This window comes from Sorex fumeus, unplaced genomic scaffold (assembly GCF_029834395.1).
Source record: "Sorex fumeus unplaced genomic scaffold, SorFum_2.1 ptg000063l, whole genome shotgun sequence".
NCBI lineage: Eukaryota > Metazoa > Chordata > Mammalia > Eulipotyphla > Soricidae > Sorex > Sorex fumeus.
In genome coordinates, this window is record NW_026606120.1 from 47420449 (window position 1) to 47439466 (window position 19018).

Consider the following 19018-nt stretch of genomic DNA (forward strand, 5'->3'; position numbering starts at 1 on the left):
TTGTGACTGTTACATTATCACTAGTCCATGCTATCCTAGGCCATTTTATCCATGAGCCCTATATTTTCTTCAAATAATAAAACTGAAAAATTGAGTACTCTTAAGAGTACTGTACCTTTGCATTTTTATAATAATAGACGGAACTAGTATTTCTGTAATGCTTTCTATTTACTGTACATTCTCTTAAATCAGAATTATAAATAGAAATGAATCTAAAATTGCTATTTCTGCTGTAATTCCAAGAACCTTTTTCTGTTTCTTGATTAATTCCCTTGTTAGACTTCAGCAGATGGTTTAAAAGGAATAGTTTCAGGGCCAGAGAGATAGTAGCACTGTAGTACTGTCCTCCCGTTGTTCATCGATTTGCTCGAGTGGGCACCAGTAACGTCTCACAACAAATTGTGAGACTTGTTGTTACTGTTTTTGGCATATCAATTACATCACGGGTATCTTGCCAGGCTTTGCCGGGCTCTCCAAGAGGGGCGGAGGAATCAAACCAGGGTCAACTGTGTACAAGGCAAACACCCTATCCGCTGTGCTATCGCTCCAGACCAAGTGCCTGGCATGTAGCCCACCATTGTTTGATTGCTGTCTCCGAATATATACCCTCTGAGCACCACTGGGTGTGACCCCAGAATCAAATTAAATAAATGATTCTCTCTGATGGGAAAAAGGATACTTTTTAGAGCCCAGTTGCAGTGGGGTTCTTTTAGATAAGTTTAAGGGGCAGAAACTGATGCCAAACTATAGACGTTTAATTAGACTATATAATAATATAAACAAGAAATGCCAAATGTGCATAAACTGCAAGTATGTTTCTAACACCAATTGTAGATTTTTCTGTTAGATTATGAGCTGTTAGAGTCTCCACATAACCACACTGGAAAGTTAGTTTAGCTTCCCAATTTATTTATTTATTTATTTATTGACTTTTTGGGTCATACCCGGCGATGCACAGGGGTTACTCTCGCCTCTGCACTCAGGAATTACTCCTGACGGTGCTCTGGGGACCATATGGGATGCTGGGAATCAAACCTGGGTTGGCCACATGCAAGGCAAATGCCCTATCTCCTGTGCTATTGCTCCAGCCCCTAGCTTCCCAATTTAATTAGCCAAGAATATAAAATCTTAGACGCCAGATGGCTCCAAGAGGCAGATACTGATGCAGCGTATACCTAGCAAAGCTTCCTTTGCCCTCCTAAATGTATGGAAAGGGTCCTAGTGGATCTAAAACTTTAATTCAATTTTTGTTTTATCATTTATCACAGTTTTACAAGAACCTTCTCTAATGATTGATATTTAAGGGAATAAGACAAACACTAGATTCTCCTGTTCTTTGTTTTTTGCAACTGGCTTCAGTATCAGCAAGGCCTTCAGTGTTGATATCATTGTTGTGTTGGAAATTCGGGGAAAAGAAACATCAGTTGCCAGGTGTTGTTGAGCTATATGCCTCTCTGCCTCAAGCTTTCCAGCATTTTGGAAAACGTATTTTGTGAGTTCACCTCCTTGACTCTGTAATACTCTGTCATTCACTTGGTTCTGATCCAAAGTTTGGTCTGAAACCAGGTATAAGGCCAGAGAGATAGTACAGGAGGTAAGGCACTTACCTTGCAGGTAGCTATGTCCACTGAATACGCTACATATGGTTCCCTGGGCCCGGAACTAGGAGTAGCTCCTGAGCACTGCTGGGTTTAGTCCCAGTACCCTGCACCCCATCCCCAAATAAATAAAATCACAGTATTTTTTCAATACGCACGTCTGACACTATTATAGGGATTGGGGATTTAACAGTGAACAGAACAGACACTGTTTACGTAGTTTACCTTTTTTGGGGGGGGAGGGTGGGGATGCTGGGAATCAAACCTGGGTTGGCCATGTGCAAGGCAAATGCTTGTACTATCGCACTCCAGCCCCCAGTTTACTTTCTAATAGGGAGAAACAAATAAAATACAGAACAAATATGCCAGAATTTATATGCCTGGATTTCTGTGGTGAAAAAATTAAACAGGAGAGAAAGATCATAGATCATACTGGCATAGAAACTATATTTTAAATTGAAGTCACAGTATATTTCCCTAAATGGTTTTTCCATTTGTAACTATATTCTTGGGAATATGGTTATAGTCTTGATACTATATAATGGCTTTTGTCTAGTATCTTTTTGTCCTGAATGCCAAATGTATCTGCCAGAAGCAAATGAAATTTCTGAGTTGTCCACCAGAGAGCAGACTTGGATTTATAATTTCACTCCTAGGTGTATACTCCTTTGTATACAGGGAATGTTATTTTGGAGGAGCTGAATCTCTTGTAAGAAAATACAGTATTAGGGTTCCTGAAGATTATGCCTCTCTGCCTCAATTTTTTTCTTTTTTAATTAGAACTTGCCTGTCAGATCTAAAATATTCCTTTCTGGTATTACTCATTTACTTGAGTGTAAATAACTGGATAATTTATAGTCATGGTAAGCAATATAAAACAAAGTAACATTTCAAGTTATAGTTACTATAAGATCTCAACAATGTCATCCTTATTCAAGACTCAACTGATGAAAATACTTTTTTCTTTTTAGTGAAGCAAAAATAGCTTTTGTTGAATGAAACTTGTTTAGATGTGAGGGGACAGAAAGAGAAGAATATTTGCTCAAGAGAGAACATAGGCTTGAAAAGCAGGCCAAAAATAAACACTTTTGGAAACAATGCAGAGATACCCAGGAGATAGTTCAGTGGGTAGGGCACTTGGCTTGCATGCGGCAGACCTGGATTCAACCCCTGGCATTCTGTGTGGTCCCCCAAGACCACCTGGAGTGATTTCTGGGCATAGAGTCAGGAGTAAACCCTGAGCACCAACTGGTGTGGCCTACAAAACAAAAATAAATGAATAATGCAGAAAGGTATAAATATTTGCAAAATGATTCATTATAGAATTTAGCAAAATTCCAGATTTCCTCATAGGATTCTTGGGATTTTTTTTTCTTTTTAGTTTTTGGGCCATATCAGAGATCATTCCTGATGATGCTTAGGTGACCACTTGGGGTGCCAGGGACCAAACCTGGGTCTGCTGTTTTCAAGGCAAGCACCCTGCCCACTGTACTATCTCTCCAGCCTCTTCTCATGTAGTTTTGGAGAGAATGATTGAACATTTTCTTAATTTCAAATAGTCCTATATTCCTTTTTTTTTTTTTTTTTGCTTTTTGGGTCACACCGGTGATGCACAGGGGTTACTCCTGGTGGCTCTGCACTCAGGAGTTACTCTTGGCAGTGCTCAGGGGACTTTATGGGATTCTGGGAATCGAACCTGGGTTGGCCGTGTGCGAGGCAAACGCCCTACCCTCTGTGCTATCACTCCAGCCCTATATTCCCTTTTTGATACATTACTTCTAATAGGAGATGAAAATAAGTTATTATATGTAAATGCAAATTATGGTGCAAAAATTTCATGTTTAGAATGTTTACATTGTTCTCTTTTTTTGGTTTTTTTGGCGGGAGTGGGGGTCACACCCAGAAATGCCCAGGGGTAACTCCTGGCTCTGCACTCAGGAATTACTCCTGGCAGTGCTCAGGGGACCATATCAGATGCTGGGGACTGAACTGGGTAGGCCTCCAGCAAGGCAAACACCCTACCCACTGTACTATTCCTCCGGCCCATAGAATATGGGTTTTTTTGGTTTTTTGGGGTTTTTTTGTTGTTGTTGTTGTTTGTTTGTTTTTTTGCTTTTTGGGTCACACCCGGCGTTGCACAGGAGTTACTCCTGGCTCATGCACTCAGGAAGTACTCCTGGCGGTGCTCGGGGAACCATATGGGATGCTGGGGAATCGAACCCAGGTTGACCGTGGAAGGTCAACGCCCTACCCACTGTGCTATCGCTCCAGCCCCTAGAATATGTTTAAAAGCAAGTAGAGAGACTGGGAAAATGACCCAAAAGGCTAAAACACGTGCTTCAAATGTGAAGCCCTGGGTTCAATCCCTTGTACCACATGGTTCCCCCGAACACATTTGGGAGCAGCCTCTTGAGTGCTGAGCTGAGAGTAGCCTCCCAGTATTACCAGATGTGGCCTATAATCAAAAAATAAAACTGGCAGAAATTTATGTAATAGTCACTAAGCCTGACCCTTGGCTCCCCACCTCCACTTATTTATTTATTTATTTTAGACAAGGTCCTCATTGTGCTGGATAAGCTACCCTTGAATGACAACCTAATTGATCAGAATGAGCCTTTTGATACATTCAGACATAGATGGCCACAGTTATTGGTTGAAAATGCACATCATTTAAGCCTACAAAACCTTCTTCACTAAACATTTTCATGCAGTAACTTTTTCATTGTTACTAATTGATCATAGTTGCCCATGGTAGTGTCTCACTTTAAAAGACTGAGTCCTGAAATGGCAGTTCATAGTTTTGGTGCTGAGCAAATGCAAAATGTCTCTCTGGTCCTTGTGCCTCCAGCCACAGCTTTCATCTATGGCTTGAGCAGCTCAATTTCAGTTGCTAACATGACGCTCTGCCCCTTTATTTCTGTGGTAGATCTGGGAATGATACATCATTAAAAGAGATGTGGTTTAAGGACCAGCTATTCAGGCTCATAAAACAAACAGTAAACCCTAGTCAGGAAAAATAGTACAAAACAGGGAAAGGCAGGCATAAGCAGAGTCTCTATGGGTTAATCTGTCTTTTCAAGATAATAGATTCAGGTTTTGTCTTCCATAATAGCCTATGAATAAAGAATTTCTTTGTCCTTAATTATATGTTTTATGTCATTGCCAAGCCTGTTAAAAATAAAGAATTTCTTTGTCCTTAATTATATGTTTTATGTCATTGCCAAGCCTGTTCGTAGTTTTTTACCTTTGATAAAAAAGAGAGTAAGTTTGAGCCTTCGGTATAAGGTTCCAGAATGCCTTTAATATTCTTTTAGGCTGAGGGTACACTGGGAATGATGAAGAAATAACACAATATTGGTGGTTGATGATGACATATGTATGTATACTGAGAAATGGGAGATACTGGGCTATTATTCCCTAATGGATGAGTAAATTAGATAGGAAGTAGGGTATATAATAAATTTTCTTAAAGGCCAATATGGGGAAGACCTGGGGGCTCAAACAACTACTCAGATATGGTTGGGGAGTACCAGAAACTAAGCTACCTAAATGGTCTTTCAAGATAAAAGTGGTAGAACATAGGGTTGTTGGGAAGACAGGTAGGAAAAACTCATTATTTTGTTGTTCTCTCTAGAAGCAGTTATCTTGTAGGGAATGGAGGCCAAGGGTTGAAAAAAAATAAAGAAAAAAAGAAAAAAAAAGAATAGGTTCTGTCATATTAGAACAGCGAGTTCTCCAAAGTGGGGGGCCAAAGGAGAGCATGATATAACTTTGATTTTTTTTCTGTGTGCCTTCCCTTTTGGACATGCTTACTGCTTTAGGTTACTTGGAGATTTGGCTCAGGTCGTATTCAAATATCTATGTCTTACCTTGGTAGAGACCTTTGGAACAAAAAGAACCCATAGAAATTGTAGAACATTTAAAAAAAAAGAGGGGTGGGAGTGGGGGGGGGCAGAGCCATAACGTAGCAGGTACTTGCTGTACTTGTGTGGCCTTGCACTAGGTGAACCAAGATTTGATCCTGGGCACCCCATATGGTCTCCCAGGTCCCTCCAGGAGTGATTCCTGAACACAGAGCCAGGAGTAAGCCCTGAGCAGTGCTGGAGGTGACCTTAAGAACATACATATCTGCACTCCTCCAAGAATGACTCTGCAGTGTAGTGGGATTAGAAATAAAATCTAGCTAATTTAATGTGTTGTTATGAGAAAATGAGGGAGAAAAATGGAGAAAGTCAGATCTTGCTCCATCCTAATACAAAATTTGGTAAGGTACTGTTTCTAAGCCTTGCTCAGTTCACAGTGTATTGTGGAAGCTATATACTGGGAGAAAAGGGAAATGTTCTTAATTCTAAATGGAACTGTTAGTGATGATTTTCTATAAACAGCTTTAGGCAGATATGAATCTGTTCTGCCACTCAGAAATGAACTGATATTAGTGTTTTTGACCTAAAACAGTAAACTGTTTTACTCAGTATTAGAGTTTCAGATAGTAGAGTCTTGGAAAAATACTGCCTTTACTTCCAAATAAAGCCTCACAATCAGAATGTGGTATTTTGTTTTGTTTTGTTTTCAGTTTTTGGAACATGTTCATGATGTTTTGGGGGCTATTCTAGGCTGTGCTGTGCCATGCAGTGCCAGGGTTTGATCTCAGGGCTCCCACGTGGAAAACATGTGTTCTAACCCTTTAAACTAGCTCTCTTAAACTAGCTCCCTGATTCAAACTGCATTTTTCTTTAGGGGGAAGAGGGGTTGGGGAGGAGTTACTTGGGGATCAAACCCAGGACTCATATGCAAAGCGAGTACTCTGCTGCTGAGCTATGTCCTGGTTATTTGAAGGAGGAGATACCTACAGTATTTAGGGACTTGAGGTTGCTCATGGTGAAATCTGGACAACTGGGCTGGACAGTTCAGGGCTAGGACTTGAGGATGTGGTACTGCTTGAGCCCTGCAGGACTGTGGACCACCTATGTTACCTTTTTTTAAAGATGTAGCAAACTTGGCATAGAAGAGTAAGTCTTTCTACATTCTCTCTACATGTCTTTTTCTTTAAGATTAAACATAAAATATTTAAAGATGCTAACTTGAAGATGTTCCATCAGTAGGAAATATGTTATGGTCTCTCAATCCCCAAAATGGACCGTACTAAAGCTTATTTCTGTTCTAATAATGTCTATTTTTTTCTTTTTGGGTCACACCCGACAGTGCTCAGGGGTTACTCCTGGCTCTGCACTCAGGATTGCCCCTGGCTATACTCAGGAGACCATATAGGATGGTGGGAATCAAACCCAGGTTGGCCATGTGCAAGGCAAATGCCCTACCCTCCGTGCTATTGCTCCAGCCCTATCTGTTCTAACAATGTCTTTAGTGGGCATTGTCACTCAAGTTGTGACTGGTTGATAAAAATAACTTTACAGGACCAGAGCAATGTTACAGTGGATAGGGCGCTTGCCTTGCACACAGCCGACCTGGGTTCTATACCCAGCATCCCATATAGTTTCTGAAGCCTGCCAGGAGTGACTCCTGGCCACCACCAGGTGTGGCCCAAAAAAACAAAAACAAAAACCTTTATTTCCCATGAGTAAAGTTCCTCATCACACTCACAGAAAACTCTAGATGCATAAAGGGGGAAAGATCCATTTTTAAAATAAATATCAGTGTTTGTCATTTGAAAGTTAATCACAGAACAGCAGCCTGAGTCTGGTTGAAGTCCATGGTGTAGTTCCTTAGTTAAAAAAGTTAGCAGGGCAAGTACTAATTACTAAATAGTAACATTCCAGAGCTGTATTGTTCGGTGTGTTTATATGATGGCTCACAAGTTGACTGATAACAAATCACAGACATCCACCTTTGGATGGATTTCCTGCAAAATTTCTGGCTTGAATTTCAGTCACTGATATCTTGTGTTTCTCGGTCTAAGCTTGAGGAATATTAAGAGATAAAAAACACAACACTTAATCGTGCCAACTGCTTATTTTTCCTCCAGATCTTTCGAGTGGTGTGTATCTGTTTGGGAAATCCACCAGAGACATTCACCTGGGAGTATCGAGACAAAGATAAAAATTATCAGAAGATTGGCCCCATAACGCCCTTGGAGTTTTATAAGGAACATGTCAAGCCACTCTTCAATATGGAAGATAAGGTTGGAAACTGGAACTGGCAGCCATTGACTATTTACTTTCAAAAGTCTGTTGACTGTCAGGAAGGATATGAGAGTCCTGAGTTAGCAATTCATGATTGTCAAACTGGATGCCAAACTAGACACTTTGTTCTCCCCTTTCCTCTGAAGTATTTTATCCACCTAGGAGAGCTGGTATATCAGTATCTCTTTTTCTCAGTGCTTCTAAATCAGACTTCCACCTGAAAAGCCTGCCTGCCCTCTTGATTTGCTTCTGAAATCCCTCTCAGGTGTAAGACAATGAAAGTGAGTAGGGTGTTTCTTACCATGGATTCAGAGCACCTCAGTACTGTGGACTCCACAGGGGTCTCAGGAGGAAGGAAGCAATATCACATCTCAATTTTTTTCTATACCATGTAGGTCTTCACCCAAGAAGCATGGTAAGACAACCAGAGTCGTCCTTCCTTATTGGCATCTTGGCTCTCTTATAAGCAAATGACTTTTCAAAAATTGCTATTATTGTAATCCCAGTCCAGTTGCGGTATTACCAGGCTTCAAGCCTGCCTTGTAATTTGAGATTATGGTTCTTAAAAGGATGTGCTCTCCCTTTTGCTTTTTTGTACATGCAGCTTTTTTTTAATTGATTTGGAGCCAGTTCTACCTGTAGGAAAAACAGATTGGTGCAGTTCACAAATATGTCCCTAAACTAATTACAATGCGTAAGGCGCTCTCTCATTGCTTTGTGTTAGTTCTTATTATTGTTTAATCGTGTGGTTGTACTGCTTTTTTTCCTTTTTTCTAAAAACTTTTTTATTGAATTAATGTGAGATAGAGCCTTACAAAGCTGTTTATGATTGGATTACAGTGTTCCAACACCTGTCTCTTTACCAGTGTACATTTCCCAGCACCAGTGTCCCCAGGTTTCCTCCCATCAACCCGTATCCCCTACCCCTTGCATGCTTCTATGGCAGGCTTGCGCTCTCTCTCTCTCTCTCTCTCTCTCCCCCCTCTCTCTACATCCCTCGCTCTTTCTCTCTCCCTCCCTCCTTCTCTTCTCTCCCCGCCCCCCGCCCCCTCTTTGGGCATTGTGGTTTGCAAAATTGATACTGAAAGGTTATCAAGAATATATCTTACCTACTTTTAACCCTCAGATCTTGTCCAGCATGATCATTCCCAGCTATTATTGTCATACTGGTCATACTGGTCTCTTCACTATCTCATCTACCTGTACTGCTTATTTTTATAGTCAGAGATAATGAACATGATCAAGCATATGAACTTCAAGATCAAGTTTAGGTCTTGCTTGATATTTCCTGTTTTATGTCCTAAGCAGTATATTCTTGATATTAATAGATTTGTTTAGTGAATGATCCTCGACCCCAGCACAAATACAACAAACTTTACACAGTGGAATACTTAAGCAATATGGTAGGGGGAAGAAAAACTCTATATAACAACCAGCCCATTGACTTCTTGAAAAAGATGGTTGCTGCCTCCATCAAAGATGGAGAGGTTAGTACTGTTTCTGTTTCTTTCACGTGGCAGGGTTGGGGGGGAGGGGGGCTAAGCAACATCCTTCCACTTCTCTGGTCTAATAGATTTTTGTTTGATTGTCTCCTCGCTCACATCCAGGCTGTGTGGTTTGGCTGTGATGTTGGAAAACACTTCAATGGCAAATTGGGCCTCAGTGACATGAATGTGTGAGTACAAGAAACTTGAAGCAAACAGTTATGTGTGGGTTGTTGCTGTTGGAATACAGGCTTTGAACACAGAGGCTCCTCTGAGGTCTGGTTGGTGATTAAAGGTTGGCCTATGACTGGGTCTCTCCACTTCCCTCTCTCAAAGACTCAGAGTAGGAACTGTGTATTTCAGTGCTCTAACCTGGAAATCATGGTCATATTTTGTATCTGAATTAAAAATTGTTGGATGTTCCTAAAAGACTTCCATGGGGGAAAAGCACTAACATCATACTTGATTATTATGTAAATATGCATTAGTGCATTTGACAGTATCATGAAAGATTTTCCAGACCTCTAATTGCTGTTTGACTCTTTTTAACTTCTCATCTTACCTCATGTATATTGTGTCTGTAACAATTAATTTGCATACATGTTTTCAAGTGTTTCTTCTTTTGTTTGACAACATAATCATGTACAAACTGAGTCATAAAATATTTTTGATAGATAAAATATGCCAGTTTAAGATATTAGTAATTGTTACTAATTGTTAAAAGTTGAATAAATGTTTTGCCATGTAATATGAGAAAAGAAAAATCTCATAATTAATGAATTTGGGTTTTGAGTTTTGTATGATTTTGTTTTTGTCTTGTTTTATCCCTATTGTGGGAGTCATGACCTACAGTTTTTGGGGAGACTCAAGTGAAATGCGGGGCTTTAAGTCAGGACCTCATATATGCAAAGCATGTGCTCTACATGTGTGCTACATCCTCCACCTTTACTGGGTTTTTTTTTTCTTTTTTATAAAAAAGATGAGATGGAATTTATTTGACTGCTCCTGGCATTGCTCAGGAATTTATCCTGGCTTGTGCTTAGGCATGACTCCTGGCACCACTTGGGGTACCATTGTGGTGCCAGGGATTCAGCCTGGGTCTGCATGTGGAAGGCCAGCACCCTGCCCACTCTACTGTCACACCACGTTTGTTTGTTTTTAACTTTGAAGTCTTCTCTTATATTTTTGTTATTCTAAACATTAATTAATTTATAGTTTGGGGGCCAAACTGGCTGTAATCAGGGATCACTCCTTGCAGTGCTTGGGGATCTTACGAGGTGCCAGGAATGAACCTGGGTCAGCAGTATGCAAGACAAGTGACCTACCCTTCATACTCTTGCTCTCCAGCCCCACTTTTGTCATTTAAATTTAAATATCATAGCAGTGGTCAAAATGAATTTAGATACAGAATTTATGGTGAATTCAAGGTGGTTCTGTCAGTTTTTAAAAGAGGCGGTTTTGAAAACTTTTTAGAGTTTTCTTGCCAAATTGACACTACAATCTCCTCTTGCCTGCCTTTTGATATGGGTATATATGTTTAATCACTTCATATGTTCCTGAGTACTCTATGATGCAGGGAGTAGAAGAATCTCATCGAAATGTTACATTTTTGCATATACCATGTTCTGTAAAGAGCAGCAGCCCAGATTTATTTGGAACTATTGAGCCCCTTTGATTTCTTTTATGTTTCTTTACTATCCAGATGGATGCCAGTTTCCCTTCATAATTGTACTCTTCTTTATTCTGTCATTCTTTTTAAGCTATGACCATGAGTTAGTGTTTGGTGTCTCCTTGAAGAACATGAACAAAGCTGAGAGATTGACTTTTGGTGATTCGCTTATGACCCATGCCATGACCTTCACTGCTTTCTCGGAGAAGGTATGACCCTCAGCTTGTCTACTGCAGTGTTGGCACAGGTGGCCCTCCATTCTCTTGCGGACTGTTTTTCCAGCAGCTCTTCAATCTTAATGCATGAATGCATGATTTCTGTTAAAGTTAGCTTCTAGCAACCAGGAGATAGTACATGTCTAGTATGTTCCCGATCCAGATTGATTATAATAACCATAGGTGATACTGATTCTAACTAATAGTGATAGGAAAGTAAAGGTGTACTATAAACAAGAAGTAGAAAACCAAAGCACACTTACTAGGTGATTCCCAGATTATGTAAGTATGGTTCTGACGATATCTGAGGCTTAGAGTAGTAGTACAAATAAAGAGGTTTGATTTATGTATATTTGATTTTTGGCTATTTCTGAGACTGAAAATTACTGATCTCTAAGAAAAGTGGCGAGAGTAGAGCAAATCCCATATAGTTTAGAATCCTGTAGATAAAGGCACGTGGGAGTTAACAGGCAGTATTAAGAGATAATATAGGCTCCAACTCTCTTCTCATGCTACAAAGATGTAAGTTATTTTGGCATCAGCAAATACACTGAGTAAACAAGAAAGAGAAGTTTTTTCCCAACTGGAGTCTTTCTCTTAATCCCTCTCTGTAAAGACAATAAATGGTTACCAAATCATTGTCCCATAATAAAATGAAAATCTGGGAGCCAGAGAGATAGCTCATTGAACTGGAGCACCATGACACTACATGGTCCCTGAGCAAAGCTGGGAATGACACCTCCAAGCACTTAGCCAGGGGTAGCCCCAGGACAGTTCCAGGTGTGGCATTGAAAAAAAAAATTGAACAAGAAAATGAAAATCTTAGCTGGGAGGATAACTCAAAGGACAAAGCACGTGCAGTGCATGTGGGAGGCCCAGGTTCTATCTCTGGCACAACATGGTCCCCTCAGCACTGCCAGGTAGGCCTACCCCCCCTTTCCACACAAAATTAAATTTAATCTATTAATGAAGACTACATTTAAGGCTTTATGAATATAGTCTAATTTTTTTATCATTTGATCTCTAATATTTGTATAACTGAATTTTTTAAAAAAGATTTGTAAAGTATCATTACTTATTTCCCTTAAAGAGAATATCAGTATGATGAGAATTTGGTTTTTGTTTACAGCTGTGGCCAAGGGGCCAGAGAGGTAGTACAATGGGTAGGGCGCTTGCCTTGGATATAGCTGACGTGAACTTAATCAATGGCAGCCATTTGGTGCTCAAGCCCACCAGGACTGATTGCTGAGTCAGGAGTAGCCTTCAGCACAGCTTGGTATGGCCCCAAAACAAATAAACCCAAAATAACTGTAACCAAGGCTTAGAATCAGTTTTAAAATAAAGTGGGCCAAAGCAATAAATAGTACAGTGAGAAGGGTGCTTGCATTGCGTGCAGCCAACCTGGGTTAAATCTCCAGTATCCCAGATGGTCCCCCAAGCCCTGCCAGGAGATAGTTCCTGAGCACAGAGCTAGGAATAATCCCCAAATGCCCCACAAGGGTGCCTACCCCCCAAAAACATATAGTGTGATGCCTTTGCAAAGAAAGCTCATTTATTAAAAACAAGAACCATTGGCTTCAGATAATGTGCACTTGTTTATAGTATTTTAGTATTACATTTTTCTCAGCCAACTAGCATTTTAACAGGCTTATATTCTGTATAGAATTGAATGTAAAGGAGAAAAATAGTATTTACCACTCTGTTTGGCTGATCGTATTTTTACACCCCAAAAAATTCCAATTCCATTTCTATCATTTCTTTAGCTATAGTAGAAAATAGGCGTTCCTGATCATGTATGTCATGAGTGAAACAAATCTAAAATTACATGACACCTCAGCAGGAGATCTAGTGTAAATGGTCTGTGTAAAGACATTCACTCTTCTTGCAGGATGAACAGGAAGGTGCATTTGAAAAGTGGAGAGTTGAGAATTCCTGGGGTGAAGACCATGGCCACAAAGGTGAGCTTAATCTGGTAAAACTGACTCAGGTGAATGGATTCTGCCCCATTACTGCATCCTAAGAAGCCCACATGAAAAGCTGCCCAAGTGTGGAGTATTTTGTAATTATTGGTTCCACTGGGAGCTCCAGCAATAGTAGAGCAGGTAGAGTGCTTACCTTGCATGTGGCTGACCCAGGTTTAATTCCTGGCATCCCATATGATTCCCCAGCATCACCAGGAGTAATTCCTGAGTGCAGAGCCAGAAGTAACCCCTGAGCACCAGCAGGTGTGGACCAAAATAAAATAATAATAATAATTATTATTATTATTATTAACTGGACTGTGCTAGAATCTTGTTGGCTCTTAAGATTCCTGTAACAAACTGAAATCCCAAATAGATTGTGAGATCAGTATAGGTCAGTATTCATTCTAAATCATGCTCACCCTCCAAGGCTTCTTATATCAGAACCACTGAGCATTGAGAAAGTAAGTACCATATTCCAGGGCACTTGCTAAATAGTATTTGGTGTATTTTCATATCTAGACTCTAGAAAGTCAGAAATCTTCTAAGAATGGGATTTTTTTTTAAAAAAATAGACATTTATTAGACTTCATAAAATGAGTAAAACCTAAAAAATTATTTATTTATTTTTATTTTTTTGCTTTTTGGGTCACGCCCGGTGATGCACAGGAGTTACTCCTGGTTCATGCACTCAGGAATTACTCCTGGCGGTGCTCGGGGAACCATATGGGATGCTGGGAATCGAACCTAGGTCAGCTGCGTGCAAGGCAAATAAACGCCCTACCCGTACCCGCTGTGCTATTGCTCCAGTCTCCACAGAAAAATTTAAAATACAGAAATACAGAGGGGCCTCACGTATAAGGCAGGTGCTCTGACTCTTGAGTCATATTGCTAACCCAGATCATATTTTTAAGTACTTGTTTATTATAGATAAAAGCATTTTCCTTTTCAATTTTTAAAAACTATGAATGGGTTATTTTATTCATCTTATAAAATCACAAAGGATTTATATAAATATTTACTTGCCATTGGTTCAAATTCCTCAAGAAACAAGGGAGACTTGTATCCATGCTGAAATGTGAAAGGGATAAGTTCAATTTTAAGCAAATGGTTATAGCAAAATTTCATGTTATATACGAAATTGCTTTTTTAAAACACTTTATTGTTATAACTTTGTTCATGATTTGTTACATTCAATATTCCAACACCAGTCCCACCCCCATTGCACCTTCCCACCACCATTATTGGCAATTTTCCCAACCACCCCTCAAACCTGCCCCTATAGAAAGCCTTGAATAATTTATTTTATATTACTTGTTGTTAATTGCTAAAAATGATCAAAAAAGGTTTTCTTAGAAAAAAATGTGTGGATGTTGTTGTATCTCACTAGCCATAAGCCCTTGTAGAAGAGGTTACTATCATGTTGTTACAGGTTAAGCCTTGTGTGTTGATATTTTGTTAATCGAGTTTGGTTGTCTTCTACTTTACATCCCATCCAATGTGGTGTAGAGTTTGTAGCTGCAAATGCATCCAAGCATTCCAGGCATTCAAAAATTTTGAATGAGATGATGCCACTGAAGTTAAATTTTTAACTGCTCACTTTGGATGCCCTGGACAACAGAGCCTGGTGTGGGCTCCGGAAGCATCTCTGCAATTTGTTGATCTTTTTCGAGATTTATTTGTGAGTCTCTGGATCATGGCTGGTCACTGAGCTTATTTGGTGCGAGAAGCAGTTCATGGTCATGACTGCCAGGCTTCTGGAAGAACGGGAAGATGGAAAGAGGTAGCCCATCCCCGACTCCGTGAGAGCCTGGAGATTTCAGTCACAAAACCCGCATACCTGAGTTTTTCAGCAGATTAATTTCTGGATGAGGCTTGTCCCAAGCAGTGGCATATGGCAACCAGCATGATACCAATTGTGGACGGTGAAGGTTTTCTGTTGCCAGGGCTCTGGACAGGTGGTGGGTTCACCTGCCCCACTCCGGGTGCACCAAATAACTCAGCCTTGCAAGGGTCCAGAAGCATCTCTGTAACTTGTCGATCTCTTTTGAGATTTATTCAGATAAAAGCTGTTTGACCTAAGTAATCTAGTATTCAATCTAAATAAATGAGTGAATGGCTGGAGCTATAGCACAGTGGGTAGGGCATTTGCCTTGCACGCAGCCATTCTACCCACTATTTGTAACCAACTTGTTTTATAATGTATTTTCTGTGCCAATAAATAAATGCAGGGGGAAAAAAATACCTTATGCTTCGGATTTTATGGTTTCAGCTACCATAGTATATCCTACATGTTGGTATATGCACGTATGTTATATACTTGGTAATATTTTATAACGTCCAAGAGTCTGTATTAGTCAGTGGGTTTTTTACTGGGAAACAAAGGCATTACAGCTTACTAGGTTAGAAGACTGGGAGAAAGGGGGATATGGATGCCAGTGGGAAACTCAGATACATAGAGTCAAGCTTCAGCATTCATCTCTTAAACCTAGAGCTCATTTAATTTGTCAGGTCTTCTCATCTCCCTGTGAAATGATCATTGGTGGGTTTTGTCTATCTGTCCTAGAAATTTTATGTGAAACTTAGCCGCTCAGTGCTTTATATAAATAAATACGAGCACTCTCAGTACAGTTCTATTCATTATCACATACTTGCATGTCCTCCTCTGTGATGTCTGTTATCCTGTGGTTATGGGATGCCAATTACATTAACTTGTGAGTTAAGGGCAATTGTATTTTTTAATTAGTGGCTTCTAATAAAGTTAATCTCATTTTAAGACCAAATACATATTCGTATCAGGTAGAGGAAAGTTACGAACTTTAACAAGGCTAGCAGGAAATTGAAAAACAACTCATAATTTAGATATATCTACAAATCAAAGAAGTTAGGGCCAGATTCCTTGTCGTACCTCTGGATCTCCCATGCTTTTCCACCTCTACAACTAGTTCTTTTTAAAATGGTCGCTTCTTGAAATAGTCTTTGCACATGTTGTTTTCTGTTGGGACTCTTAATTATAATTTCCTTTTTTAATACCAACAATTGCTTTGTTTAACTATAATTTTGTTCATTTCATTTAAACTGATGTGTCATTAACAGTTTGTGAAATGAGTAAGGTTATATTTGAAGAGTTATGCAATTTGTATTGTATTTGAAGAGTTTTCTTAGATTTCTCTATTGCCAGTATCTGTCTTAATAAGAAATCAAAAGTATTTGGCGCAGAGAGTGGGTGGGACAACATCTTTAATAACTGAAACAAGTTTTCAAAATAAACCTTTTTCTTAATAATTAAAATTTCCCCAAATACAAGGACTGGAGCAATAGGATGTTGGGGAGGCCACTTGCCTTGCACATGGCCTATCCAGGTTCAATCCCCAGCATCCCAGATAGTCCCTTGAGCATTGCTGGGTGTGACCCAAAAACAAAACAACAAACAAATTTCCTCAAATTTGTTAAATACCTCTTTATACTAATGCAGCCAACCTGGTTCAATTCCCTGTACCACCAGTACTGATGCCTGAGCAGAAAGCCAGGAATAAGAGCAGAAGAGATAGTACAGTGAGTAGGGCATTTGCCTTGCATGGGGCTGACCAGGTTTGATCCCAGCATCCTCCAGGTCCTCCAGGACTGCCAGGATTGATCCCTAAGCTCAGATCCCTAAGCCCTCAGCACTGCTGGGTATGGTCCACAAACAAAGCCAAGAGTAAGTCCTGAACATTTGGGTAAGCCCTGAGCCTTTGGGCTTTGGGGATGTGTGCCCTTAAATTTAAAAGGAGAAGAAATTTGAAGCTTTTTAAATCATTTAACTAAGAGCTGGGGTGTGGCAGCCAATCTCACTAGCTTTAATTAATCTCTTTTTTTAAAAACCATTTTTATTGGGGCTTAGAATAATGTTTATGCTTTCCTGCATACATAGCCTCAGGTTCTGTGGAAGGTGAGAATAGCATGCTGACTTCCAGATACCTTTGATGTTAACAGCTCTTTATGTTTTACTTGGTACATCTCTGCAGGTGAGTGTTAGGGAATCAGTAGCAGCAGTAATGGGCTCAGCAGTAGTCCAAACAACAGCAGTCCCATTGATTCCTGCAGCAAACACCATTATTTTTTTGCACACCTAGGCTGTTGCTGTCTGATTTGGTTATGTCCTTGGTAAATTAATGTTTGTGGGACCAACCAACTGGATCACATGCCTTCTGTAAATGGGAGACAAATGGGAGACTTAGAAATTATCTAGCTCCTCCCTTCCTAACACTAGTAGAATGTGAGCTTTGCATGTGAGAAGCCCTGAGTTCAATCCTCTGGAACAGAAAAGGCAAAACCACAAAATATAAGCAAATATTTCAGATGAAGCTCTGTAGCTTCTGTTTGATTTTTTTTTTCTAATCTGGTCTAAGTAGTTGGATTTGTTAACCATAAAGGTTAGTGTCTGTAAAGTTTTGTTTTATTTAGATAAGACTGCCTGCTGATATTTTTCTTTAACAGTCTATAAACAGTGAGTTTGTAAATAGCATTGATAAACATTTAAGAGAGGATAAACATTTATAAGTCAGGCAGGCACTCTTTTATGTATCAAGAATCACTGTCTTTATTACTAACCAAAGTACCTACTCTTAAAGAGATGTCTAGAGCGTTTAGCTATTTTCTTCCCATGAGCTCTAACTCTTCACTCCTACTCAGTGAAAGTTTTCATCCTGCTCTCTTACTCATTCTGTTATTCTGTGGAGAAAAGTAAGATCTTTATCCCTTGGATCTGCCTATAATCTTCCAGCCTAGTGAATTCTGCAGCTCTAGTTAAGATAGTTTTGTTGTTTTTGAATAATTGAAATGCCTGAAATTATACAGAGCAAAGCATTTCAGTAGGGAGCCAAAAGATAAGAGGTTGAACTAAGAGAAGATAGGGAATAGTTCATTTAAAGTCAAAATAAATTACTCTCCTGTATTTCTTGTTAATATTGTTTCTAACTTGACAGGAAGGAAAGAAAGAAAACATGACCTCATTTAATTGGCACACTTAGCCTGACCTTAGGAGAATGCATTGTATGTTATTATGCGGGCATTCTGTGTTTACCCCAGCAGAGCCCTCCTGCCCATCATCCTGGTGGGCATTGGCTGGTATGTCTGAGGCAGAAGCTCTGTTGGCATTCTTTCAGAAGATACTTCCATTTAAACTGCATTGCTGGGATTTTGTTTCTGTAGATAACATTGTTAGCAGATTATTACTATTCTCTTTGGGATTTCTGCCTGTTAAGTGATAATTTGTGTAAAAGTAATGTTAATCATAAAGGCTAGAGGTAAATGGAACAGGGATACCTAAGCAGACTGCCCTGACCTCTGCCCAGTCTTAACTTTGACTTCCCAGCTCGTCATGGTCATCACCTGGTCTGCTATTTCGGACTTACTAAATAAAATAACTTGTTCTGCAAAAATAAGCAGAAGTTCTTTCTGATTACGAGAAAAAGGAGAAATTATCTTACTGGATCAATCTTGGATTGTTTATGTTGAGGAAATCTAGAATTCCTAGTAAGATGGATTAAAAATTAGTTGCATAAGGCCTTGTGAGGCCTTGGTTCTATCTCTTAGGCCGAGGCTGGGGAATTGGATGCATAGCCAACATAGAGCCAGCATGATTTCTTTTCTCCTCCATACATTTTGTACTTTTTATGGATGTAAATAGAATTTTCTGTAATGTTACAGACACATCTCTTAGCTAATTGCTGAAGTTAGGATTATAATCTAGATGATCTGACTGTAGAACATGTGTCTTTAGCCTCTGAACTGTGCCTCCTCTCAGCTTCTCTGGGTAAACCCTTGAGGGGTCTTTTGTTGGGGTGGGGGATGCGGTGATAGTGTTGATCAGGAGTGCTCAGAGATCACTCCTGGAAGTGCTTGAAGTACCATATGAAGTTCTGGGGATTGAATGCGTGACTGACACACTATCCTATCTCTGACCTCAG

General features: G+C 39.7%; 1 protein-coding gene across 2 annotated transcripts in view; it reads left to right on the forward strand.

Annotated features, from left to right (window-relative positions):
* Positions 1-19018, forward strand: part of BLMH (bleomycin hydrolase) — a 42027-nt gene that overhangs the window by 12359 nt on the left and 10650 nt on the right. For both annotated transcript variants that reach the window (XM_056126808.1, XM_056126807.1), the window contains exons 7-11: positions 7582-7737; positions 9067-9225; positions 9346-9413; positions 10983-11100; positions 12995-13064. In XM_056126808.1, the coding sequence (XP_055982783.1) occupies positions 7582-7737; positions 9067-9225; positions 9346-9413; positions 10983-11100; positions 12995-13064 (571 nt within the window). The remainder of the gene's footprint in view (positions 1-7581; positions 7738-9066; positions 9226-9345; positions 9414-10982; positions 11101-12994; positions 13065-19018) is intronic.